General features: G+C 43.5%; 1 protein-coding gene across 4 annotated transcripts in view; it reads left to right on the top strand.

Moving 5' to 3' along the window:
- SELL (selectin L) overlaps positions 1–25,990 on the top strand; it is a 982,371-nt gene that overhangs the window by 765,374 nt on the left and 191,007 nt on the right. For all 4 annotated transcript variants that reach the window (XM_044300881.1, XM_044300880.1, XM_044300879.1 and 1 more), the window contains one exon: positions 7,697–7,825. In XM_044300881.1, coding sequence (XP_044156816.1) covers positions 7,697–7,825 — 129 coding nt within the window. The remainder of the gene's footprint in view (positions 1–7,696; positions 7,826–25,990) is intronic.

Here is a 25,990-nt window from a genome sequence, read left to right as displayed (position 1 = left end):
CGTTTTAAAACTGCCTGCTGTTGTTTACCCCTGGTTGTGCTGAAGTTGGTGGTGAAGATAACCGTACTGTATGAGTGGTCTGGACCTGAAAGTGGGTGAAGGTGTTACACTGACCGGATGAGGAGCCGGCAGATGATGAGGAAGCGGAGTAGGAGGAGGAAGCAACAGTAGGCAAACTCAAGCGCAAACTGAAGCGTCCTGCAATCCTCGGTGGTGGAAGAACATGTGTCAAACTGCTATCCGCCTCAGGCCCAGCCGCCACTGCATTTACCCAGTGTGCTGTTATGGAGATATAATGTCCCTGACCGTGCATACTGGTCCACGCATCCTTAGTGAGGTGCACCTTGCCACAGATGACATTGCGCAGTGCACACCTGATTTTGTCCCCCACTTGGTTCTGCAGGAAAGGGATGGCAAGCCTAGAAAAGTTGTGGTGGCTTGGCATGACGTACTGTGAGACAGCCACCATCATAAGACTTTTAAAACTCTCCATCTCCACCAGACGGAATGACAGCATTTCAAAGGCCAGTCATTTAGAAATGCTGGCATTCAGGGCCAGGGATCGCGGGTGGGTAGGGGGGTACTTCCTCTTCTGCTCCAGTGTTTGGGAGATGGAGATCTGAATGCGTCCGTGGGACATTGTGGAGATGCTTGGTGAACCAGATGGTGGTGTTGCTCACAGATCCTCAATTTGAGGGGTGGCAGGTGGCACTGTCACTGTCACTCCATAGGTGGATGAAGAGGCCGAGACTGCAGCAGAAGAGAAAGCAGGAGAAGCCAGAGACTTTTCTAGGTTTTTGAGGTGTCCACTCCACTGCAGCTCGTGTTTTGCACTTAGATGCCTGGTAATGCAGGTTGTGCTCAGGTTGAGAACGTTCATGCCTCGCTTCAGGCTCTGATTGCACCGCGCGCAAACCACTCGTGTCTTGTCGTCAGCACATTGTCTGAGGAACTGCCACACCAGGGAACTCCTTTGAGCTGTCTTTGGTGTGCTCGCTCCCTTGCTGCGGTGGGCAGTAGCAGTCATACTGTCTAGGGGACGGCTGCTCTGCTTTTGCACCCTGCTCCCTTTTCTGCTGTGGCTCTGTGCGACCACCTCCTCTTCCTCCAAACTACACAGGTCACTCGCATGACCTTAATTCCATGTTGGGGTTGAGGACCTCATCATCCTCCTCATCCTTCCACCCAGTCTTCAACCCTGTCCTCCTTGTCGATCTGCACACTTTCGAAAGCCCCAGCAGTTGGCACCTGTGTTTCGTCATCATCCGAGAAGTGCTGCAATGGTCCTCCCATGTACCCATCTTGAAACATAAGTGGTTGGGCATCGGTGCATTTCTTCCACTTCTGGGTCAGGGCTAGGTGGATGGCCCTGGGAAACCCTGCTAACAGAGTCATCAAAAAGAAGAAGAGATTGCTGTATGACTTGAGGCTCAGACTGCTTGGCTGATTTCCAAGGGAGTGAGGTGAAAGACTGATGGACATCGGCTGCAGATGCCAACTCTGATCTTTCAGCAGGAGACTGGGTGGGAGACAATGTAAAGGAACTGGAGGCACTGTCAGCAACCCAATCTACTATCGCCTATACTTGTTCTGGCCTCACCATTTGTAGAGCCGCTTTAGGCCCAACCAAATACCGCTAAACGTTATGTCGCCTACTCGCACCTGAGGAAGGTGTTTCACTTGTGCGTGTAGCTGGCACAGATTGACCACAACCTCTCCCTGCAACAGGAGCTCCACCTGCAGCACCACGACCGGGACCATTTCCCTTATGTGACACTCTCCTCATATTTCTTACATTTAGGATCTAACAGAATAGAACAACAGTATCTAACGCGTGTATCTCACAATAACAGATGCAGCAAAGGCTGCAAATTAAGATTTTTGCCCTAAATGGGTGTTTTTTTAATAGCAGAATAGAACAACAGTATCTAAAGGGTGTATCTCACACGTACAGATGCAGACAAGGCCGCAAATTTAGATTTTTGCCCAAAATGGGTGTTTTAATAATAGCTAAATAGAACAACAGTATCTAAAGTGTGTATCTCACAATAACACATGCAGCAAAGGCTGCAAAATTTAGATTTTTGCCGTAAATGGGTGTTTTTTTTAATAGCAGAATAGAACAACAGTATCTAAAGGGTGTATCTCACACGTACAGATGCAGACAAGGCCACAAATTAAGTATTTTGCTCTAAATGGGTGTTTTTTTAAACTCAGAAAATTCTTGAAGTATTTAAAGCTTATTTTAACAATAACAGATGCAGCAAAGGCTGCAATATTACAAACCGGATTCCAAAAAAGTTGGGACACTAAACAAATCGTGAATAAAAACTGAATGCAATGATGTGGAGATGGCAAATGTCAATATGTTATTTGTAATAGAACGTAGATGACAGATCAAACGTTTAATCCGAGTAAATGTATCATTTTAAAGGAAAAATACGTTGATTCAAATTTTCACGGTGTCAACAAATCCCCAAAAAGTTGGGACAAGTAGCAATAAGAGGCTGGAAAATGTAAATTTGAGCATAACGAAGAGCTGGAAGACCAATTAACACTAATTAGGTTAATTGGCAACATGATTGGGTATAAAAAGAGCTTCTCAGAGTGGCAGTGTCTCTCAGAAGCCAAGATGGGTAGAGGATCACCAATTCCCACAATGTTGCGCAGAAAGATAGTGGAGCAATATCAGAAAGGTGTTACCCAGCGAAAAATTGCAAAGACTTTGCATCTATCATCATCAACTGTGCATAACATCATCCGAAGATTCAGAGAATCTGGAACAATCTCTGTGCGTAAGGGTCAAGGCCGTTAAACCATACTGGATGCCCGTGATCTCCAGGCCCTTAAACGACACTGCACCACAAACAGGAATGCTACTGTAAAGGAAATCACAGAATGAGTTCAGGAATACTTCCAGAAACCATTGTCAGTGAACACAATCCACCGTGCCATCCGCCGTTGCCAGCTGAAACTCTACAGTGCAAAGAAGAAGCCATTTCTAAGCAAGATCCACAAGCTCAGGCGTTTTCACTGGGCCAGGGATCATTTAAAATGGAGTGTGGCAAAATAGAAGACTGTTCTGTGGTCAGATGAGTCACGATTCGAAGTTCTTTTTGGAAATCTGGGACGCCATGTCACCCGGACCAAAGAGGACAAGGATAACCCAAGTTGTTATCAACGTACAAACCGGATTCCAAAAAAGTTGGGACACTATACAAATCGTGAATAAAAACTGAATGCAATCATGTGGAGGTGCCAATTTCTAATATTTTATTCAGAATAGAACATAAATCACGGAACAAAAGTTTAAACTGAGAAAATGTACCATTTTAAGGGAAAAATATGTTGAATCAGAATTTTATGGTGTCAACAAATCCCCAAAAAGTTGGGACAAGGCCATTTTCACCACTGTGTTGCATCTCCCCTTCCTCTTACAACACTCAACAGACGTCTGGGGACCGAGGAGACCAGTTTCTCAAGTTTAGAAATAGGAATGCTCTCCCATTCTTGTCTAATACAGGCCTCTAACTGTTCAATCGTCTTGGGCCTTCTTTGTTGCACCTTCCTCTTTATGATGCGCCAAATGTTCTCTATAGGTGAAAGATCTGGACTGCAGACTGGCCATTTCAGTACCCGGATCCTTCTCCTACGCAGCCATGATGTTGTGATTGATGCAGAATGTGGTCTGGCATTATCTTGTTGAAAAATGCAGGGTCTTCCCCGAAAGAGATGATGTCTGGATGGGAGCATATGTTGTTCTAGAACCTGAATATATTTTTCTGCATTGATGGTGCCTTTCCAGACATGCAAGCTGCCCATGCCACACGCACTCATGCAACCCCATACCATCAGAGATGCAGGCTTCTGAACTGAGCGTTGATAACAACTTGGGTTGTCCTTGTCCTCTTTGGTCCGGATGACATGGCGTCCCAGATTTCCAAAAAGAACTTCGAATCGTGACTCGTCTGACCACAGAACAGTCTTCCATTTTGCCACACTCCATTTTAAATGATCCCTGGCCCAGTGAAAACGCCTGAGCTTGTGGATCTTGCTTAGAAATGGCTTCTTCTTTGCACTGTAGAGTTTCAGCTGGCAACGGCGGATGGCACAGTGGATTTTGTTCACTGACAATGGTTTCTGGAAGTATTCCTGAGCCCATTCTGTGATTTCCTTTACAGTAGCATTCCTGTTTGTGGTGCAGTGTCGTTTAAGGGCCCGGAGATCACTGGCATCCAGTTTGGTTTTACGGCCCTGACCCTTACGCACAGAGATTGTTCCAGATTCTCTGAATCTTCGGATGATGTTATGCACAGTTGATGATGATAGATGCAAAGTCTTAGCAATTTTTCGCTGGGTAACACCTTTCTGATATTGCTCCACTATCTTTCTGCGCAACATTGTGGGAATTGGTGATCCTCTACCCATCTTGGCTTCTGAGAGACACTGCCACTCTGAGAAGCTCTTTTTATACCCAATTATGTTGCCAATTGACCTAATTAGTGTTAATTGGTCTTCCAGCTCTTCGTTATGCTCAAATTTACTTTTTTCCAGCCTCTTATTGCTACTTGTCCCAACTTTTTGGGGATTTGTTGACACCGTGAAAATTTGAATCAACGTATTTTTCCTTTAAAATGATACATTTACTCGGATTAAACGTTTGATCTGTCATCTACGTTCTATTACAAATACAATATTGACATTTGCCATCTCCACATCATTGCATTCAGTTTTTATTCACAATTTGTTTAGTGTCCCAACTTTTTTGGAATCCGGTTTGTAAGTACTTTGGCCAAAAAGGGTGTTTTTTTTTTTTAATAACAGATTATGACAGCAGTATATAACGCTTGAATTTCACACGTACAGATGCAGAAGAGGCCATAAATTAAGTATTTTGCCCAAAATTGGTGTTTTTTGAACAACAGAATATGACAGCAGTATGAAACGCTTACATTTCACATGTACAGATGCAACAAGGGCTGAAAATTTTGTATTTTGCCTAAAAAGGGTGTTTTTTAAACCCAGAAAATTAAAGCTGTATTTCTAGCTTAAATTGCTCTCTGACTAATGCGGCAGAGGCCCCAGATAGAGGGTATTGCCAAAAATGGGTCTTTTTTAATAACCAGAAAATGATTGAAGCATTTAAAGCTTGTTTTAACAATAACAGATGTAGCAAAGTATGCAATATTAAGTACTTAGGCCAAAAACTGTGTTTTTTTTATAGCAGAGTATGACAGGCCAAAAAGGGTGTTTTTTTTTTATAACAGAATAGAACACCAGTATATAACGCTTGCATTTTACACTGACAGATGCAGACAAGGCTGCAAATTAAGTATTTTGCCCAAAATGGGTGTTTTTTGAAACCCATAATATTAAAGCTGTTTTTCTAGCTTAAATTGCATACTGACTAATGTGGCAGAGGCCCAAGATGGAGTTATTGCCAAAAATTGGTGTTTTTTAAAAGCCAGAAAATTATTGAAGTATTTAAAGCTTGTTTTAACAATAACAGATGCAGCAGGGGCTGCAATATTAAGTACTGTACAAAAATTTTGTTTTATTAATAACAGAATAGAACACCAGTATATAACACTTGAATTTTACACTGGCAGATGCAGTGTCACGGACGGTGTACAGGAAACAAGCCAAAACAACATGCATATATGACTCACTGGATCCAAAGCTAAGGAACCATAAGGGAGACCCCTGCACAAGACCTGAGACTTTCCCTGGCTGCTCAGCCTATGCAACGATCCCAATGGTGGATGGTTGCATATCCATGTACCTCGACTATATAACCCCTGAACACCCTACAATAGTGAGGGGACACGACCACCGGCTCCCTACACCAGACACGGAGGGAGTCAGGGTCACCTGGGATCCAGCAAACAGAAAATAACAGATAAATGTTCAGCACTTAACTTTGTAGCAGACTGGAAAACAAGATCAGCATGCACACACACTCCAGGAAGTAGTATAAGCCGCCCAGTAATGCATTATGGTGCGGAATTTAAATGGATGCAATCAGTCCAACCACATGACAGCTGAGAGAGGCTAACGAGATGAGGAACTGAACATCACAACAAAGAAACTCAAGGAGGAGGTTCTGAAAGGCTTCTGTCAGAGCTTCTCAGCTGTCTGGTTGTGACATGCAGACAATGCCGCAAATTAGGTATTTTGCCAATGGGTGCTTTTTGAAACCCAGAATATTAAAGCGGTTTTTCTAGCCTAAATTGCACACTGACTAATGTGGCAGAGGTTCAAGATGGAGGTTATTGTTAAAAATTGGTGTTTTTTAAAAGCCAGAAAATTATTGAAGTATTTAAAGCTTGTTTTAACAATAACAGATGCAGCAAAGGCTGCAATATTAAGTACTTAGGCCAAAAACGGTGTTTTTTTATAGCAGAGTATGACAGCAGTATATAACGCTTGAATTTCACACGTACAGATGCAGCAAGGGCTGTAAAATTGAGTATTTTGGCCAAAAAGGGTGTTTTTTAAAACCCAGAAAATTATAGCTGTATTTCTAGCTTAAATTGTACACTGACTAATGATGCAAAGGCACCAGATGTAGGATATTGCAAAAAATTGGTGTTTTTGTAAACCCAGATTATTATTGCAGTATTTCAAGCTTCGATTTCAATGTCACAAAAGCACATATGCAGTGCTGGTGCACTGAGCTTGCATAAAATGGCCGCCGCAGCCCACTTAACTAACAGACGGATAAAAGCTATTTTTCTCTGTCACTGGGCTCAGGGCAGACTAAAAAGTTTGTGCACTGCACCCACACAACTAAATTTATGTAGATAGCTGAGTTCAATTGCCGTTCTGATTAAAGTTTCTTTCCTATTCTCTCCCTCATAGCAGCAGCATCCTATCCCTACACTAAGCACAGCAGATTGATGTGCAGCGCTACGTGACTCCAGCTTATATAGAGGCTGGGTCACATGCTGCACTGGCAAATCACAGCCATGCCATTAGTAGGCATCGCTGTGATGGCTTCTAAGGGCACAGAGTTAAACGCTTGTTGATTGACTGCTCTGCAGCCTTTCAAAAAGTTCCAATAAATTGCCAAACACCGAACCCAAACCCGAACTTTTACTGAAATGTTCGGGTTCTGGTCTGGTGTCCAAAAATCCTAAAGTTCGCTACGAACCCGAACTTTACAGTTTCGGTTTGCTTAACCCTATTAATGAGTCTATCTCCTATATACGTTTAACCTTTTAAGTTGCATTACTAAAATGAATGAACTTTGCACGATATTATAATTTTTCGAGTTTCACCTGTATATATGCTAGAAAAATTGCAACAGATTTTTGGGAGAAACTACCAGTGCAGTTGGACATCCCATGGCTTTGACCACTCTATGCGCTGCAATCAATGCACTAAAATCTGCTTAATTGCACATTTATAAACAGTAGGAAAATTGCGACAGGTAAAGGTACAATTAAATGTCCCTTGTCTGAGACCACACTACTCACTTTTATGAGTCAAAAACAGCTTGGTAAGAGCAATCTGATTAATAAAAACTTGTATAATAATGAAAGCTTAATTGTATGCTATTTTATTATTAATTCTATTATTGCACTCATTCTTGGATAATACAGTTTTCAAACCTTCTAGCCTGTGTACAGTAATATTATTTCTCTGTAGTCAATTAATCTGTAATTAATTCTCATAAATGTGTTTATTTCTTTAGCACAACAGAGATTTGAGTATCATCAGAAGGACCATGCTAAAGCAGTATTAATAATTGGCCTGGCCACTGCTACTAGTGCATTACTCCTAGCAATATTTTTTTGGCTAGCTAACCGACGGCTGAAGAAAGGTAACAATTGCATATTTTTATTGTTTATTACTTTATAATAAAAAAAAAACATGGTAAAGTATTGTATGCTCAATATAGAGATGGGTTATACTGTACATAGGATGGTTCACACAAATGTAGGGGTTCATATAGAGTGGTCAAGTCTAAGCACTGGCCATAAGACAACAAATCCATCATTTTATTTTTATATTATTATTTTTTTACTTTTTAGATTCCCCAATTAGGTATTGTATTTATTTAAATCAAAAATCTCTATGCACTGTTCCTGATCTAGTGAACTTAAAGGGGTTTTTCATGACCAAGATCTGAGTAGATCATTCTAGACCAACCAAGCAACATGAAAACCAAGCAGCTCTTTAAATCAGTCACTGACTAAGTTGTCGAGAAATATAGATCAGGGTTAGGTTATGAAAAAATATTCTGAATGTTGAACATCTCATGGAGCCTCATTAAATTCATTATAAGAAAATGGATAGAATATGGCAGAAACTTCAAACCTGACAAGAGAAGGCTGCCCATCAAAACTCACAGAACGTGCAAGGAAGGCAATAATCATAAATTCAAAAAGGGAACCTGTGGAAGAATGGACAGAGAAAAAGTTATTGCTTAGGCAGAAGAAAACATGTTTGGAGTTTGAAAAACAACATGTGGAGGATACCCCAAATACATGGAAGACGTTTCTCTGGTCAGATGAGACCAAAGTTGAACTTTTTAGTTGTGTGGCACAAATTGAACCCTTGCCATCACCCAAGAACACCATTCACCACAGTTAAGCATGGAGGTAGCAGCATCATGGTGTGGGAATGCCTTTCATCAGCTGGGACAGGAAAACCTTTTGCTATTGAAGTGGGAGCAGTTTTGCCTGGATAAATGAGCAAATACCCCAGAGTCTAGATGTGCTAAGCAGAGATAAATGTATCAATCCTACACAAATCAAATTATTATTATGTGAGTAGGGTTGAGCGAGCCCGAACGGTAAAGTTCGGGTTTGTACCGAACTTTAGGATTTTTGGACCCGGGATCCGAACACGAACATTTCAGTAAAAGTTTGGGTTCGCTGTTCGGCAATTTCTTTTTTACCCTGCCCTGAGCCCATTGACCGAAAAAAAAAAAAAACTTTTATCCGTCTGTTAGGTGGGTGGCGGCGGCCATTTTATGCAAGCTCAGTGCACCAGCACTGCATCTGAGCTTTTGTGACATTCTAATCCAAGCTTGAAAAACTGCACTAATAATCTAGTAGTAACATAGTACATAAGGCCGAAAAAAGACATTTGTCCATCTAGTTTGGCCTGTCATCCTGCAAGTTGATCCAGAGGAAGGAAAAAAAGTGTTAATTACTTTACACAGTTTAGTGTCATCTGCGAAAATTTATACTTTACTGTGCAAGCCTTCCACAAGATCATTAATAAATATATTGAAGAGAATAGGGCCCAATACTGACCCCTGAGGTACCCCACTAGTGACAGTGACCCAATCTGAGTATTTACCATTAATAACCACCCTCTGTTTTCTATCATTGAGCCAGTTACTTACCCACTTACAGACGTTTTCTCCCAGTCTGAGCATTCTCATATTATATACTAACCTTTTATGTGGTACAGTGTCAAATGCTTTGGAGAAGTCCAGATATACGACATCCATTAATTCACTGCTTTCAAGTCTAGTTCTTACCTCCTCATAGAAACTGATTAAATTAGGCTACTTTCACACTAGCGTTCGGGTGTCTGCTTGTGAGCTCCGTTTGAAGGGGCTCACAAGCAGCCCCGAACGCATCCTTCCAGCACTAATGCATTCTGAGTGGACGCAGATCCGCTCAGAATGCATCAGTCTGGCAGCGTTCAGCCTCCGCTCAGCAGGTGGACACCTGAACGCTGCTTGCAGCGTTCGGGTGTCCGCCTGGCTGTGCGGAGGCGTGCGGATCCGTCCAGACTTACAATGTAAGTCAATGGGGACGGATCCGTTTGAAGATGACACACTATGGCTCAATCTTCAAACGGATCCGTCCCCCATTGACTTTCAATGTAAAAGTCTGGACGGATCCGTTCAGGCTACTTTCACACTTAGAAATTATTTTACAATATAATGCAGACGGATCCGTTCTGAATGGAGCCACCGTCTGCATTATATGAGCGGATCCGTCTCAGACGGATCCGCTCTGAACGCTAATGTGAAAGTAGCCTTAGTTTGGCATGACCGATCCCTCATGAAGCCATGCTGATATGGCGTTATTTGCTTATTTCCGTTAAGATGCTCTAACAGGGCCTATAGTTTCCAGGTTCTGTTTTTTTACCCTTTTTGAATATTGGCACCACATTTGCCATGCGCCAATCCTGTGGGACATTCCCTGTCAGTATAGAGTCCGCAAATATCAGAAATAAGGGTCTGGCTATGACATTACTTAATTCCCTTAGGATACTGGGGTGTATGCCATCCGGTACTGGCGATTTGTCTATTTTAATCTTTTTAAGTCGCTGATGTACTTCTTCCTGGGTCAGACAGGACACTTTTAATGGTGAATTTATTTTTACATTCTGCATGTCATCTGACAGTTTATTTTCCTCAGTGAATACATTGGAGTAAAAAATATTTAACAGCTTTGCTTTCTCCTCATCGCTCTCTGCGACTTCCCCCCCATATCTTTTTAACCACCTCCGGACCGCCTAACGCAGATGTGCGGTCCGGAGGTGGCAGCCCTGCGCACGACGACGCATATACGCGTCATCTCGCGAGGGCCGGGATTTCCTGTGAACGCGCGCACACAGGCGCGCGCGCTCACAGGAACGGAAGGTAAGCGAGTGGATCTCCAGCCTGCCAGCGGCGATCGCTCGCTGGCAGGCTGGAGATCCGAATTTTTTAACCCCTAACAGGTATATTAGACGCTGTTTTCATAACAGCGTCTAATATACCTCCTACCTGGTCCTCTGGTGGTCCCTTTTGTTAGGATCGACCACCAGAGGACTCAGGTAGGTCAGTACAGTCGCACCAAACACCACACTACACTACACTACACCCCCCCACCCCCCCCGTCACTTATTAACCCCTTATAAACCCCTGATCACCCATGATCACCCCATATAAACTCCCTGATCACCCCCCTGTCATTGATCACCGCCCTGTCATTGATCACCCCCCTGTCAGGCTCCGTTCAGACGTCCGCATGATTTTTACGGATCCGATCCATGTATCCATGGATCCGTAAAAATCATGCGGACGTCTGAATGGAGCCTTACAGGGGGTGATCAATGACAGGCGGGTGATCACCCATATACACTCCCTGATCACCCCCTGTCATTGATCACCCCCGTCATTGATCACCCCCGTGTAAGGCACCATTCAGACGTCCGCATGATTTTTACGGATCCATGGATACATGGATCGGATCCGCAAAACACATGCGGACGTCTGAATGGAGCCTTACAGGGGGTGATCAATGACAGGCGGGTGATCACCCATATACACTCCCTGATCACCCCCCTGTCATTGATAACCCCCCTGTAAGGCTCCATTCAGACGTCCGCATGCATTTTGTGGATCCGATCCATGTATCCATGGATCCGTAAAAAATCATGCGGATGTCTGAATGGAGCCTTACAGGGGGGGTGATCAGTGACAGGGGGGTGATCACCCTGATTACCCTGATCACCCCCTGTCATTGATAACCCCCCTGTAAGGCTCCATTCAGACGTCCGCATGCGTTCTGTGGATCCGATCCATGTATCCATGGATCCGTAAAAAATCATGCGGATGTCTGAATGGAGCCTTACAGGGGGGGTGATCAGTGACAGGGGGGTGATCACCCTGATTACCCTGATCACCCCCTGTCATTGATAACCCCCCTGTAAGGCTCCATTCAGACGTCCGCATGCATTTTGTGGATCCGATCCATGTATCCATGGATCCGTAAAAAATCATGCGGATGTCTGAATGGAGCCTTACAGGGGGGGTGATCAGTGACAGGGGGGTGATCACCCTGATTACCCTGATCACCCCCTGTCATTGATAACCCCCCTGTAAGGCTCCATTCAGACGTCCGCATGCATTTTGTGGATCCGATCCATGTATCCATGGATCCGTAAAAAATCATGCGGATGTCTGAATGGAGCCTTACAGGGGGGGTGGTCAGTGACAGGGGGGTGATTACCCTGATCACCCCCTGTCATTGATAACCCCCCTGTAAGGCTCCATTCAGACGTCCGCATGCGTTTTGTGGATCCGATCCATGTATCCATGGATCCGTAAAAAATCATGCGGATGTCTGAATGGAGCCTTACAGGGGGGGTGATCAGTGACAGGGGGGTGATCACCCTGATTACCCTGATCACCCCCTGTCATTGATAACCCCCCTGTAAGGCTCCATTCAGACGTCCGCATGCATTTTGTGGATCCGATCCATGTATCCATGGATCCGTAAAAAATCATGCGGATGTCTGAATGGAGCCTTACAGGGGGGGTGGTCAGTGACAGGGGGGTGATTACCCTGATCACCCCCTGTCATTGATAACCCCCCTGTAAGGCTCCATTCAGACGTCCGCATGCGTTTTGTGGATCCGATCCATGTATCCATGGATCCGTAAAAAATCATGCGGATGTCTGAATGGAGCCTTACAGGGGGGGTGATCAGTGACAGGGGGGTGATCACCCTGATTACCCTCATCACCCCCTGTCATTGATAACCCCCCTGTAAGGCTCCATTCAGACGTCCGCATGCGTTCTGTGGATCCGATCCATGTATCCATGGATCCGTAAAAAATCATGCGGATGTCTGAATGGAGCCTTACAGGGGGGGTGATCAGTGACAGGGGGGTGATCACCCTGATTACCCTGATCACCCCCTGTCATTGATAACCCCCCTGTAAGGCTCCATTCAGACGTCCGCATGCATTTTGTGGATCCGATCCATGTATCCATGGATCCGTAAAAAATCATGCGGATATCTGAATGGAGCCTTACAGGGGGGGTGGTCAGTGACAGGGGGGTGATCACCCTGATTACCCTGATCACCCCCTGTCATTGATAACCCCCCTGTAAGGCTCCATTCAGACGTCCGCATGCATTTTGTGGATCCGATCCATGTATCCATGGATCCGTAAAAAATCATGCGGATGTCTGAATGGAGCCTTACAGGGGGGGTGATCAATGACAGGGGGGTGATCAGGGAGTCTATATGGGTGATCACCCCCCTGTCATTGATCACCCCCCTGTCATTGATCACTCCCCCCCCCCTGGTAAGGCTCCAATTCAGCCATTTTTTTTGGCCCAAGTTAGCGGAAATTTTTTGTTTGTTTTTGTTTTTGTTTTTTCTTACAAAGTCTCATATTCCACTAACTTGTGTCAAAAAATAAAATCTCACATGGACGCACCATACCCCTCACGGAATCCAAATGCGTAAACATTTTTAGACATTTATATTCCAGACTTCTTCTCACGCTTTAGGGCCCCTAAAAAGCCAGGGCAGTATAAATACCCCACATGTGACCCCATTTCGGAAAGAAGACACCCCAAGATATTCCGTGAGGGGCATATTGAGTCCATGAAAGATTGAAATTTTTGTCCTAAGTTAGCGGAAAGTTAGACTTTGTGAGAAATAAACAAAAAAAATCAATATCCGCTAACTTATGCAAAAAAAAAAAAAATTCGAGGAACTCGCCATGCCCCTCATTGAATACCTTGGGGTGTCTTCTTTCCAAAGTGGGGTCACATGTGGGGTATTTATACTGCCCTGGCTTTTTAGGGGCCCTAAAGCATGAGAAGAAGTCTGGGATCCAAATGTCTAAAAATGCCCTCCTAAAAGGAATTTGGGCCCCTTTGCGCATCTAGGCTGCAAAAAAGTGTCACACATGTGGTATCGCCGTACTCAGGAGAAGTTGGGGAATGTGTTTTGGGGTGTCATTTTACATATACCCATGCTGGGTGAGAAAAATATCTTGGTCAAATGCCAACTTTGTATAAAAAAATGGGAAAAGTTGTCCTTTGCCAAGATATTTCTCTCACCCAGCATGGGTATATGTAAAATGGCACCCCAAAACACATTCCCCAACTTCTCCTGAGTACGGCGATACCAGATGTGTGACACTTTTTTGATGCCAAGGTGGGCAAAGGGGCACATATTCCAAAGTGCACCTTTCGGATTTCACCGGTCATTTTTTACAGATTTTGATTGCAAAGTACTTCTCACACATATGGGCCCCTAAATTGCCAGGGCAGTATAACTACGCCACAAGTGACCCCATTTTGGAAAGAAGACACCCCAAGGTATTCCGTGAGGGGCATGGCGAGTTCCTAGAATTTTTTATTTTTTGTCGCAAGTTAGTGAAATATGAGACTTTGTAAGGAAAAAAGAGAAAAAAAAAAAATCATCATTTTCCGCTAACTTGTGACAAAAAATAAAAAATTCTAGGAACTCGCCATGCCCCTCACGGAATACCTTGGGGTGTCTTCTTTCCAAAATGGGGTCACTTGTGGCGTAGTTATACTGCCCTGGCAATTTAGGGGCCCAAATGTGTGAGAAGAACTTTGCAATCAAAATGTGTAAAAAATGGCCTGCAAAATCTGAAAGGTGCACTTTGGAATATGCGCCCCTTTGCCCACCTTGGCAGCAAAAAAGTGTCACACATCTGGTATCGCCGTACTCAGGAGAAGTTGGGGAATGTGTTTTGGGGTGTCATTTTACATATACCCATGCTGGGTGAGAGAAATATCTTGGCAAAAGACAACTTTTCCCATTTTTTTATACAAAGTTGGCATTTGACCAAGATATTTTTCTCACCCAGCATGGGTATATGTAAAATGACACCCCAAAACACATTCCCCAACTTCTCCTGAGTACGGCGATACCAGATGTGTCACACTTTTTTGCTGCCAAGGTGGGCAAAGGGGCGCATATTCCAAAGTGCACCTTTTGGATTTCACCGGTCATTTTTTACACATTTTGATTGCAAGGTACTTCTCACACATTTGGGCCCCTAAATTGCCAGGGCAGTATAACTACCCCACAAGTGACCCCATTTTGGAAAGAAGACAACCCAAGGTATTCTGTGAGGGGCATGGTGAGTTCCTAGAATTTTTTATTTTTTGTCGCAAGTTAGTGGAATATGAGACTTTGTAAGAAAAAAATAAAAAATAAAAATCATCATCATTTTCCGCTAACTTGTGACAAAAAATAAAAAGTTCTATGAACTCACTATGCCCATCAGCGAATACCTTAGGGTGTCTACTTTCCGAAATGGGGTCATTTGTGGGGTAGTTATACTGTTTGGGCATTGTAGAACCTCAGGAAACATGACAGGTGCTCAGAAAGTCAGAGCCGTTTCAAAAAGCGGAAATTCACATTTTTGTACCATAGTTTGTAAATGCTATAACTTTTACCCAAACCATTTTTTTTTTGCCCAAACATTTTTTTTTTAATCAAAGACATGTAGAACTATAAATTTAGCGAAAAATTTATATATGGATGTGGTTTTTTTTGCAAAATTTCACAGCTGAAAGTGAAAAATGTCATTTTTTTGCAAAAAAATCGTTACATTTTGATTAATAACAAAAAAAGTAAAAATGTCAGCAGCAATAAAATACCACCAAATGAAAGCTCCATTAGTGAGAAGAAAAGGAGGTAAAATTCATTTGGGTGGTAAGTTGCATGACCGAGCGATAAACGGTGAAAGGAGTGTAGTGCCGAAGTGTAAAAAGTGGCCTGGTCATGAAGGGGGTTTCACCTAGCGGGGCTGAAGTGGTTAAGGGGCCGACACCTTCAGATTTATACTTTTTAACATTTATATAATTGAAGAACATTTTAGGGTTAGTTTTACTCTCTTTGGCAATTAATCTCTCGGTCTCTAGTTTGGCCACTTTTATTTGTTTTTTACATGTTTTATTTTTTCTTTATAGTTTTTCAGTGCTTCCATGCTACCCTCCTGTTTTAGCGATTTATATGCTTTCTTTTTGTCATTTATTGCTTTCTTTACAGTTCTATTTATCCACATTGGTTTCTTTTTGTTCCTTAACCTTTTATTCCCATACGGTATGTACCTCTCACAATGAAATTTTAGCATGCTTTTAAAGATATCCCATTTTGTGGCTGTATTTTTATTTTTGAGGACTTTGTCCCAGTTAGTTAGGCCTATGGCCTCTCTTATTTGGCCTCTCTTTTAAATGATAATTGTAAGGTTATTACTTTATGGTCACTATTTCCCAGGTGTCCCCCAACCTGCACATCTATTGTTCTGTCAGGCCTATTGGTTAATACTAAGTCCAGTATGGCCATCCCTCTAGTCGGTCCTGAACAAGTTGGGAGAGGTAATTGTCTTTGGTTATTGCCAAGAACCTGTTTCCTTTATTAGATATACAAGTTTCCGTTTCCCAGTCTATATCTGGGTAGTTGAAGTCCCCCATAGAAACTACCTCATTATGATTTGCCGCCTTGTCTATCTCGTTTAGTAGTAGATTTTCTGTGGACTCGGGTATATTAGGTGGTTTATAGTAAACTCCTATTAGTAATTTATTATTGTTTTTAGCTCCATGTATCTCTACCCACAGTGACTCCACATGATCATGTCCCTCACTTATATCTTCACGGAGTGTAGGTTTTAGACAAGACTTTACATAAAGGCAAACCCCTCCCCCTCTCTGGTTTTGATGATCCTTTCTAAACAGACTGTAAACTTGTACATTAACTGCCCAGTCATAGCTATCATCCAGCCATGTCTCAGTTATTCCCACTATGTCATAGTTCTCCTGACACATTACTAATTCCAGCTCCCCAGTTTTATTAGTCAGGCTTCTGGCATTAGTATACATATATCTGAGAGGTTAATGTATATTTTGTACCTTACACCTTTCCTTCTGAACTATTCTAGTCCCTCCTTCCATTCCTCCCCCAGTCCCACTACCTTGCTTCCGGTCTCTATCTGCACTATCTTCCCCTCCTATAATGTAATTTCCCTCTCCCCCAGTCCCTAGTTTAAACACTCCTCCAACCTTCTAGCCATCTTTCTCCCTAACACAGCTGCCCCTTCCCCATTGAGGTGCAGCCCGTCCCTACGATAGAGCCTGTAGCCGATAGAGAAGTCGGCCCAGTTCTCCAGGGAACCCAAACCCCTCCTTCCTACACCAGTTCTTGAGCCACTTCTTAATATCCCTAATCTCCCACTGCCTTTCTTGTGTGGCCCGTGGTACAGGCAGTATTTTGGAAAATACTTCCTTTGAGGTCCTTGCCATAAGCTTTTGACATAAATCCCAGAAATCATTTGTAAGGACTCTCCACCTACCTCTAACTTTGTCATTTGTTCCGATATGGACCATGACCGCTGGATCTTCTCCAGCCCCTCCCAGTAATCTGTCAACCCGATCCGCAATGTGTCGAACTCTAGCGCCAGGAAGACAGCACACTGTTCGGCGATCACGGTCTTTGTGACAGATTGCCCTATCTGTTCCCCTAATAATGGAGTCTCCCACTACAAGCACCTGTCTGGCCTGCCCTGCTCTCCTGGTTCCCTGCTTACTGGAGCTGACATTCCTCTGACTGGACTCCTGCCAAACGTGCAAACATGGTGGGGTGTGTCAGATCAGGGATAGCCTCCCTGGCACTCTTCCCTCTACCCAGCTTTCTAACTGTTACTCAGCTAGCTGACTCACTTTCCTTCAGCCTCCTCTCTGTTTGTAAAAAATCACCCTTTTTTGGCAATATACAACATCTGGTGCATTTGCAGGATTAGTGTCACGGATGGTGTTGCAGAAAGCTGGAACTTATAAATAAACAAACTAAGGAGCATATGGGTGAGCCCTATAAAACCCCTAGAGCTCTCCCTGACTGCTATGCCTGTGCAAAGGTCTTTATGGTAGACGATTGCATGCCCACTTACCTAATACTATGTGACCCCTGAAAACCCTATAATAGTGAGGGGACACGACCACCGGCTCCCTGCACTAAATACGGACAGAGTCAGGGTCACCTAGAATCAAGCCAGCAAGGAAACATAAATAAAGGAAACAGACTTATCTGAGGAATCAGCAGAAGCAGCCTCCAGCAGTGAACACAATCCAGGAAGAAGTATAAACCGCAAACTGAGGCAGTATGGGAGGGAATATAAAGGGAGACAATTAGTGTAAATAGGTGACAGCTGGGAGAAGAAAAGGAGATGACAAAGTGAAACCAAAACGATGAAACGTCATGCAGGTAGAGAAGAACAGCTAACGGACCTTCTTACAGAACTGGCGGTGACAGTACTCCTCCCTCTACGGGTGGACTCCAGATACTCAAAGCCCACCTTCTCAGGTCTCACAGGCTGCCACAAAACCCTCAACCGTCTTACGAAGAGCTGGCCACCAGAATCTCCGAGCAATGAGATCCACTGTGGCTCTGCTCCCCGGGTGCCCAGCAAGGACAGTATTGTGGTGCTCCTTAAAAACCTTGTGTCGTAAAGCGAGAGGCACAAACAACCTCCCAGGAAACAAAGATCAGGAGCCTCTGCCTGGGCTGCCTGAACCTCTGCCTCCAAATCAGGATAAAGAGCAGAGACGACCACCCCATCAGCCAAAATGGGACCCGGGTCTTCAAAGTTCCCCCCTCCCGGAAAACAACGTGACAGGGCATCCGCCTTCCCATTTTTAACCCCGGGGCGGAATGTAACAACAAAATTAAACCTAGAAAAGAACAAAGACCATCTGGCCTGTCTCGGGTTCAGACGCTTGGCTGATTCCAAGTAGGCTAGATTCCTATGGTCGGTAAACACGGTAATAGGGTGTCTGGCTCCCTCTAACCAATGGCGCCATTCCTCAAAGCTAATTTGATGGCCAAACAACATCCTATCTCCCACATCGTAATTTCTCTCAGCAGAGGAGAGTTTCCTTGAGAAAAAGGCACACGTTGCCATTTGGCAGGAGAGGGACCCTGAGATAAGACCGCACCCACACCCAACTCAGAAGCGTCCACCTCAACAATAAAAGGTAGAGAGACATCAGGTTGTACCAAAATGGGAGCGGACGCAAAACTTTGATACTAGAAAAATCTTTGATACTAGAAAAGTCTTTAAGCGCATCTACCAACCACAAAGAAAAATCTACCCCCTTTTTAGTCATATCAGTGAGTGGCTTAACAACAGAGGAATAATTCAAAATGAACTTTCTGTAATAATTGGCAAAACCCAAAAACATGATTCTCAGGAAGCTCTCAATCAAGCACAGCGCTGACCTTCTCGGGGTCCATGTGAAAACCAGAAGCGGAGAGAAGAAAACCAAGAAATTGAATCTCCGAAACCGCAAACACACATTTTTCCAGTTTAACGTACAATTTATTATCCCGCAGAATCAGCAAGACCTGACGTAGGTGGTCTCGATGAGTCTTGAAATAAGGAGAAAAAAATCTAATGTCATCCAGATACACCAGTACAAATTTCCCCATTAAATGATCAAAAATGCTGTTCACAAAATGTTGGAAGACGGCCGGAGCATTTATCAAACCAAAAGGCATAACCAAATTCTCAAAATGACCCTCAGGGGTATTGAAGGCCGTCTTCCATTTGTCCCCTTTCCTGACCCTGACTAGGTTGTATGCCCCTCTTAAATCCAACTTATAAAAAAACCTTAGCCCCAACAATCTGGTTAAACAGGTCCGGGATCAGAGGAAGTGGATATGGGTCACGAATCGTGATACGGTTCATCTCCCTGAAATCCAGACAAGGTCTTTGTTAGCGGTTTTTCTCAGGCAGGTTATGATGGTTATATGATGAGGCTTCAGACCTCCAAACCCATGAATATTTCCCTGTGCAACGAATATCCCATTTGCTTCTGATCAGAGAGATAAGACAGCCCTGACTCAACATAGGTTGTCAATATCTGAAATCTTTATTTTCCCAGCACATAGTTTATAGGGCTTGTTGGGGGTGGGAACATAGTGTCCTTCCAGATCCAATTGCAACAATCCGGGTAGTTCTCAGCCGGCCTTGGGAAACATGTGTTTGTCAATATACAGTTGAAACTTTGCTAAACAATGCTGACATCTGCTATATACAATACATGAAAGGGTTATTTTACATTGAACAGGTTTTTCTCTCCATGCTAACAAGTTAAATAGGAAATCACAGGTTCCTGTCAATGTATGTGAGGTGAGATGTTAAATAGCCTTTTGGTCAGGAAGGCTGCTATTGTGTCCAGGACTGGCAGAGGGTGTGATATATGTTAATGCGAGGTACTGCATTTGACAAGAGAGGAGGCTTGTATAATATGTGTCTAATCTGTAATGTATCAAAAATAAGATTATGAAAATCCCTTTCAGTCTTAAATAACCATCTTTTTTCTTAACAAAAAAAAAAAAACAGCTGCAACAGGTGACTTTGAGGGTCGGATGTGTCCCTTTCTCAGGCTCTCAGAGATATAAGTACGCATAGTGATTCTTTCAGGTTGGGAGAGATTGTATAAACGTAATTTTGGCAGTTTGGCACCTGGGATGAGATTAATAGGGCAGTCGTACTCCCGGTGTGGGGGCAACTCCTGGACACCACTCTCGGAAAACACATCCGAAAATTCAGAGAGAAAAGATGGCACAGTCTTGGTAGAAACCTCTGAAAGAGACGCCGTGAGGCAATTCTCTCTGCAAAACTCACTCCAACCATTTATTTGCCTTGCTTGCCAATCAATGGTGGGGTTATGTTTAGTGAGCCAGGGTAGCCCGAACACTAAAGGAGTAGGTAATCCGCTTAGGACGAAACATGACATATCCTCAACATGAGCGTCACCCACAGTCAACTGGATATTGTGAACTATGCCCTTTAACGATCTTTGAGAAAGTGGAGCGGAATCGATAGCAAAAACTGGTATATCCTTTTCCAAAGTGCATACCTGGAAACCATGCATTATTGCAAATTGATTATCAATGAGATTGACAGTAGCAATGTCCCGAACTATTCGCCGGCGAACATAGCCTGTTCGCGTTCGCCGCAACGGGCAAACATATGCGATGTTCGGTCCGCCCGCTATGCATCATCAGTGAATAAACTTTGACCCTGTACCTCACAGTCAGCAGACACATTCCAGCCAATCAGCAGCAGACCCTCCCTCCCAGACCCTCGCACCTCCTGGACAGCATCCATTTTAGATTCATTCGGAAGCTGCATTCTTAGTGAGAGGAGCGACAGTGTAGCTGCTGATGATTTAATAGGGAAATCGATAGCTAGGCAAGTGTATTCAGTGTCCACTGCAGTCCTGAAGGACTCATCTGATCTCTGCTGTAAGGACAGCACCCCAAAAAGGCCTTTTTAGGGCTAGAACATCAGTCAGTTTTTTTTTTTTTCCCCCTGTGTAATCAAATTGCAGTTGCCTGCCTGCCAGCATGTATGTCAGGCTCACAGCCCTGCAAGTGCATAGTGTCATCAGTGCAACTCATATCTGGTGTCACATTCGATTACATTTAAAGAAAAACAACAATTTTGACTGTAAATAACTAGCAGTCAGTTGCACACACGTGTTTGTATGTTTAAGGCCCAGTGCAGTGCATAGTGTCACTTCAGCGCCATTCATATCTGGTGTCACATTCGATTCCATTTAAAGAAAAAAAACAATTTTGACTGAATAAATAGCAGTCAGTTACACACGTGTTTGTATGTTTAAGGCCCAGTGCAGTGCATAGTATCACTTCAGTGCCATTCATATCTGGTGTCACATTCAATTCCGTTTAAAGAAAAAAAAAAATATTTTGACTGAATAAATGGCACTTCGGCACTACACTCCTTTCACCGTTTATCGCTCGGTCATGCAACTTACCACCCAAATGAATTTTACCTGCTTTTCCTCTCACTAATGGAGCTTTCATTTGGTGGTATTTTATTGCTGCTGACATTTTTACTTTTTTTGTTATTAATCAAAATGTAACGATTTTTTTGCAAAAAAATGACATTTTTCACTTTCAGCTGTAAAATTTTGCAAAAAAAACGACATCCATATATAAATTTTTCACCAAATTTATTGTTCTACATGTCTTTGATAAAAAAAAAAGTTTGGGCAAAAAAAAAAAATGGTTTGGGTAAAAGTTATAGCATTTACAAACTATGGTACAAAAATGTAAATTTCCGCTTTTTGAAACAGCTCTGACTTTCTGAGCACCTGTCATGATTCCTGAGGTTCTACAATGCCCAAACAGTAGAAAACCCCCACAAATGACCCCATTTCGGAAAGTAGACACCCTAAGGTATTTGCTGATGGGCATAGTGAGTTCATATAACTTTTTATTTTTTGTCACAAGTTAGCGGAAAATGATGATGATTTTATTTTTTTTATTTTTTCTTACAAAGTCTCATATTCCACTAACTTGCGACAAAAAATAAAAAATTCTAGGAACTCACCATGCCCCTCACAGAATACCTTGGGGTGTCTTCTTTCCAAAATGGGATCACTTGTGGGGTAGTTATACTGCCCTGGCAATTTAGGGGCCCAAATGTGTGAGAAGAACTTTGCAATCAAAATGTGTAAAAAATGACCGGTGAAATCCAAAAGGTGCACTTTGGAATATGTGCCCCTTTGCCCACCTTGGCAGCAAAAAAGTGTGACACATCTGGTATCGCCGTACTCAGGAGAAGTTGGGGAATGTGTTTTGGGGTGTCATTTTACATATACCTATGCTGGGTGAGAAAAATATCTTGGTCAAATGCCAACTTTGTATAAAAAAATGTGAAAAGTTGTCTTTTGCCAAGATATTTCTCTCATCCAGCATGGGTATATGTAAAATGACACCCCAAAACACATTCCCCAACTTCTCCTGAGTACGGCGATACCAGATGTGTCACACTTTTTTGCTGCCAAGGTGGGCAAAGGGGCACATATTCCAAAGTGCACCTTTCAGATTTTGCAGGCCATTTTTTACACATTTTGATTGCAAGGTACTTCTCACACATTTGGGCCCCTAAATTGCCAGGGCAGTATAACTACGCCACAAGTGACCCCATTTTGGAAAGAAGACACCCCAAGGTATTCCGTGAGGGGCATGGCGAGTTCCTAGAATTTTTTATTTTTTGTCACAAGTTAGCGGAAAATGATGATTTTTTTTTTCTCTTTTTTCCTTACAAAGTCTCATATTCCACTAACTTGCGACAAAAAATAAAACATTCTAGGAACTCGCCATGCCCCTCACGGAATACCTTGGGGTGTCTTCTTTCCAAAATGGGGTCACTTGTGGCGTAGTTATACTGCCCTGGCAATTTAGGGGCCCATATGTGTGAGAAGTACTTTGCAATCAAAATCTGTAAAAAATGACCGGTGAAATCCGAAAGGTGCACTTTGGAATATATGCCCCTTTGCCCACCTTGGCATCAAAAAAGTGTCACACATCTGGTATCACCGTACTCAGGAGAAGTTGGGGAATGTGTTTTGGGGTGTCATTTTACATATACCCATGCTGGGTGAGAGAAATATCTTGGCAAAAGACAACTTTTCCCATTTTTTTCTACAAAGTTGGCATTTGACCAAGATATTTTTCTCATCCAGCATGGGTATATGTAAAATGACACCCCAAAACACATTGCCCAACTTCTCCTGAGTACGGCCATACCAGATATGTCACACTTTTTTGCTGCCAAGGTGGGCAAAGGGGCACATATTCCAAAGTGCACCTTTTGGATTTCACCGGTCATTTTTTACACATTTTGATTGCAAAGTTCTTCTCACACATTTGGGCCCCTAAATTGCCAGGGCAGTATAACTACGCCACAAGTGACCCCATTTTGGAAAGAAGACACCCCAAGGTATTCCGTGAGGGGCATGGCGAGTTCCTAGAATTTTTTATTTTTAGTCGCAAGTTAGTGGAATATGAGACTTTGTAAGGAAAAAAGAAAAAAAAAGAAAAATCATCATTTTCCGCTAACTTGTGACAAAAAATAAAAAATTCTAGGAACTCGCCGTGCCCCTCACGAAATACCTAGGGGTGTCTTCTTTCCAAAATGGGGTCACTTGTGGCGTAGTTATACTTCCCTGGCAATTTAGGGGCCCAAATGTGTAAGAAGTACCTTGCAATCAAAATGTGTAAAAAATGGCCTGCGAAATCCGAAAGGTGCACTTTGGAATATGTGCCCCTTTGCCCACCTTGGCTGCAAAAAAGTGTCACACATGTGGTATTGCCGTACTCAGGAGAAGTTGGGCAATGTGTTTTGTGGGGTCATTTTACATATACCCATGCTGGGTGAGAGAAATATCTTGGCAAAAGACAACTTTTCCCATTTTTTTATACAAAGTTGGCATTTGACCAAGATATTTTTCTCACCCAGCATGGGTATATGTAAAATGACACCCCAAAACTCATTCCCCAACTTCTCCTGAGTACGGCGATACCACATGTGTGACACTTTTTTGCAGCCTAGATGCGCAAAGGGGCCCAAATTCCTTTTAGGAGGGCATTTTTAGACATTTGGATCCCAGACTTCTTCTCACACTTTCGGGCCCCTAAAAAGCCAGGGCAGTATAAATACCCCACATGTGACCCCATTTCGGAAAGAAGACACCCCAAGGTATTCCGTGAGGGGCATATTGAGTCCATGAAAGATTGAAATTTTTGTCCTAAGTTAGCGGAAAGTGAGACTTTGTGAGAAAAAAAAAAAAAAAAACAATATCCGCTAACTTATGCAAAAAAAAAAAAATTCTAGGAACTCGCCATGCCCCTCATTGAATACCTTGGGGTGTCTTCTTTCCAAAGTGGGGTCACATGTGGGGTATTTATACTGCCCTGGCTTTTTAGGGGCCCTAAAGCGTGAGAAGAAGTCTGGAATATAAATGTCAAAAAATGTTTACGCATTTGGATTCCTTGAGGGGTATGGTGCGTCCGTGTGAGATTTTATTTTTTGACACAAGTTAGTAGAATATGAGACTTTGTAAGAAAAAACAAAAACAAAAACAAACAAAAAATTTCCGCTAACTTGTGCCAAAAAAAATGTCTGAATGGAGCCTTACCAGGGGGGGGGGTGATCAATGACAGGGGGGTGATCACCCATATAGACTCCCTGATCACCCCCGTGTCATTGATCACCCCCCTGTAAGGCTCCATTCAGACGTCCGTATAATTTTTACAGATCCATGGATCGGATCCGCAAAACATATGCGGACGTCTGAATGGAGCCTTACAGGGGGGTTATCAATGACAGGGGGTGATCAGGGTGATCACCCCCCTGTCACTGATCACCCCCCCTGAAAGGCTCCATTCAGACATCCGCATGATTTTTACGGATCCATGGATACATGGATCGGATCCACAAAACACATGCGGACGTCTGAATGGAGCCTTACAGGGGGGTTATCAATGACAGGGGGTGATCAGGGTGATCACCCCCCTGTCACTGATCACCCCCCCGTAAGGCTCCATTCAGACATCCGCATGATTTTTTACGGATCCATGGATACATGGATCGGGTCCACAAAACACATGCGGACGTCTGAATGGAGCCTTACAGGGGGGTTATCAATGACAGGGGGTGATCAGGGTGATCACCCCCCTGTCACTGATCACCCCCCCTGTAAGGCTCCATTCAGACATCCGCATGATTTTTTACGGATCCATGGATACATGGATCGGATCCACAAAACACATGCGGACGTCTGAATGGAGCCTTACAGGGGGGTTATCAATGACAGGGGGTGATCAGGGTGATCACCCCCCTGTCACTGATCACCCCCCCTGTAAGGCTCCATTCAGACATCCGCATGATTTTTACGGATCCATGGATAGGATCCACAAAACACATGCGGACGTCTGAATGGAACCTTACAGGGGGGTGATCAATGACAGGGGGGTGATCAGGGAGTGTATATGGGTGATCACCCGCCTGTCATTGATCACCCCCTGTAAGGCTCCATTCAGACGTCCGCATGTGTTTTGCGGATCCGATCCATGTATCCATGGATCCGTAAAAATCATGCGGACGTCTGAATGGAGCCTTACAGGGGGGTGATCAATGACAGGGGGGTGATCAATGACAGGGGGTGATCAGGGAGTGTATATGGGTGATCACCCGTCTGTCATTGATCACCCCCCTGTAAGGCTCCATTCAGACGTCCGCATGATTTTTACGGATCCATGGATACATGGATCGGATCCACAAAACACATGCGGACGTCTGAATGGAGCCTTACAGGGGGGTTATCAATGACAGGGGGGTGATCAGGGAGTGTATATGGGTGATCACCCGCCTGTCATTGATC

Source organism: Bufo gargarizans, chromosome 7 (assembly GCF_014858855.1).
Source record: "Bufo gargarizans isolate SCDJY-AF-19 chromosome 7, ASM1485885v1, whole genome shotgun sequence".
NCBI lineage: Eukaryota > Metazoa > Chordata > Amphibia > Anura > Bufonidae > Bufo > Bufo gargarizans.
This window is presented reverse-complemented; position numbering and strand designations above follow the sequence as displayed.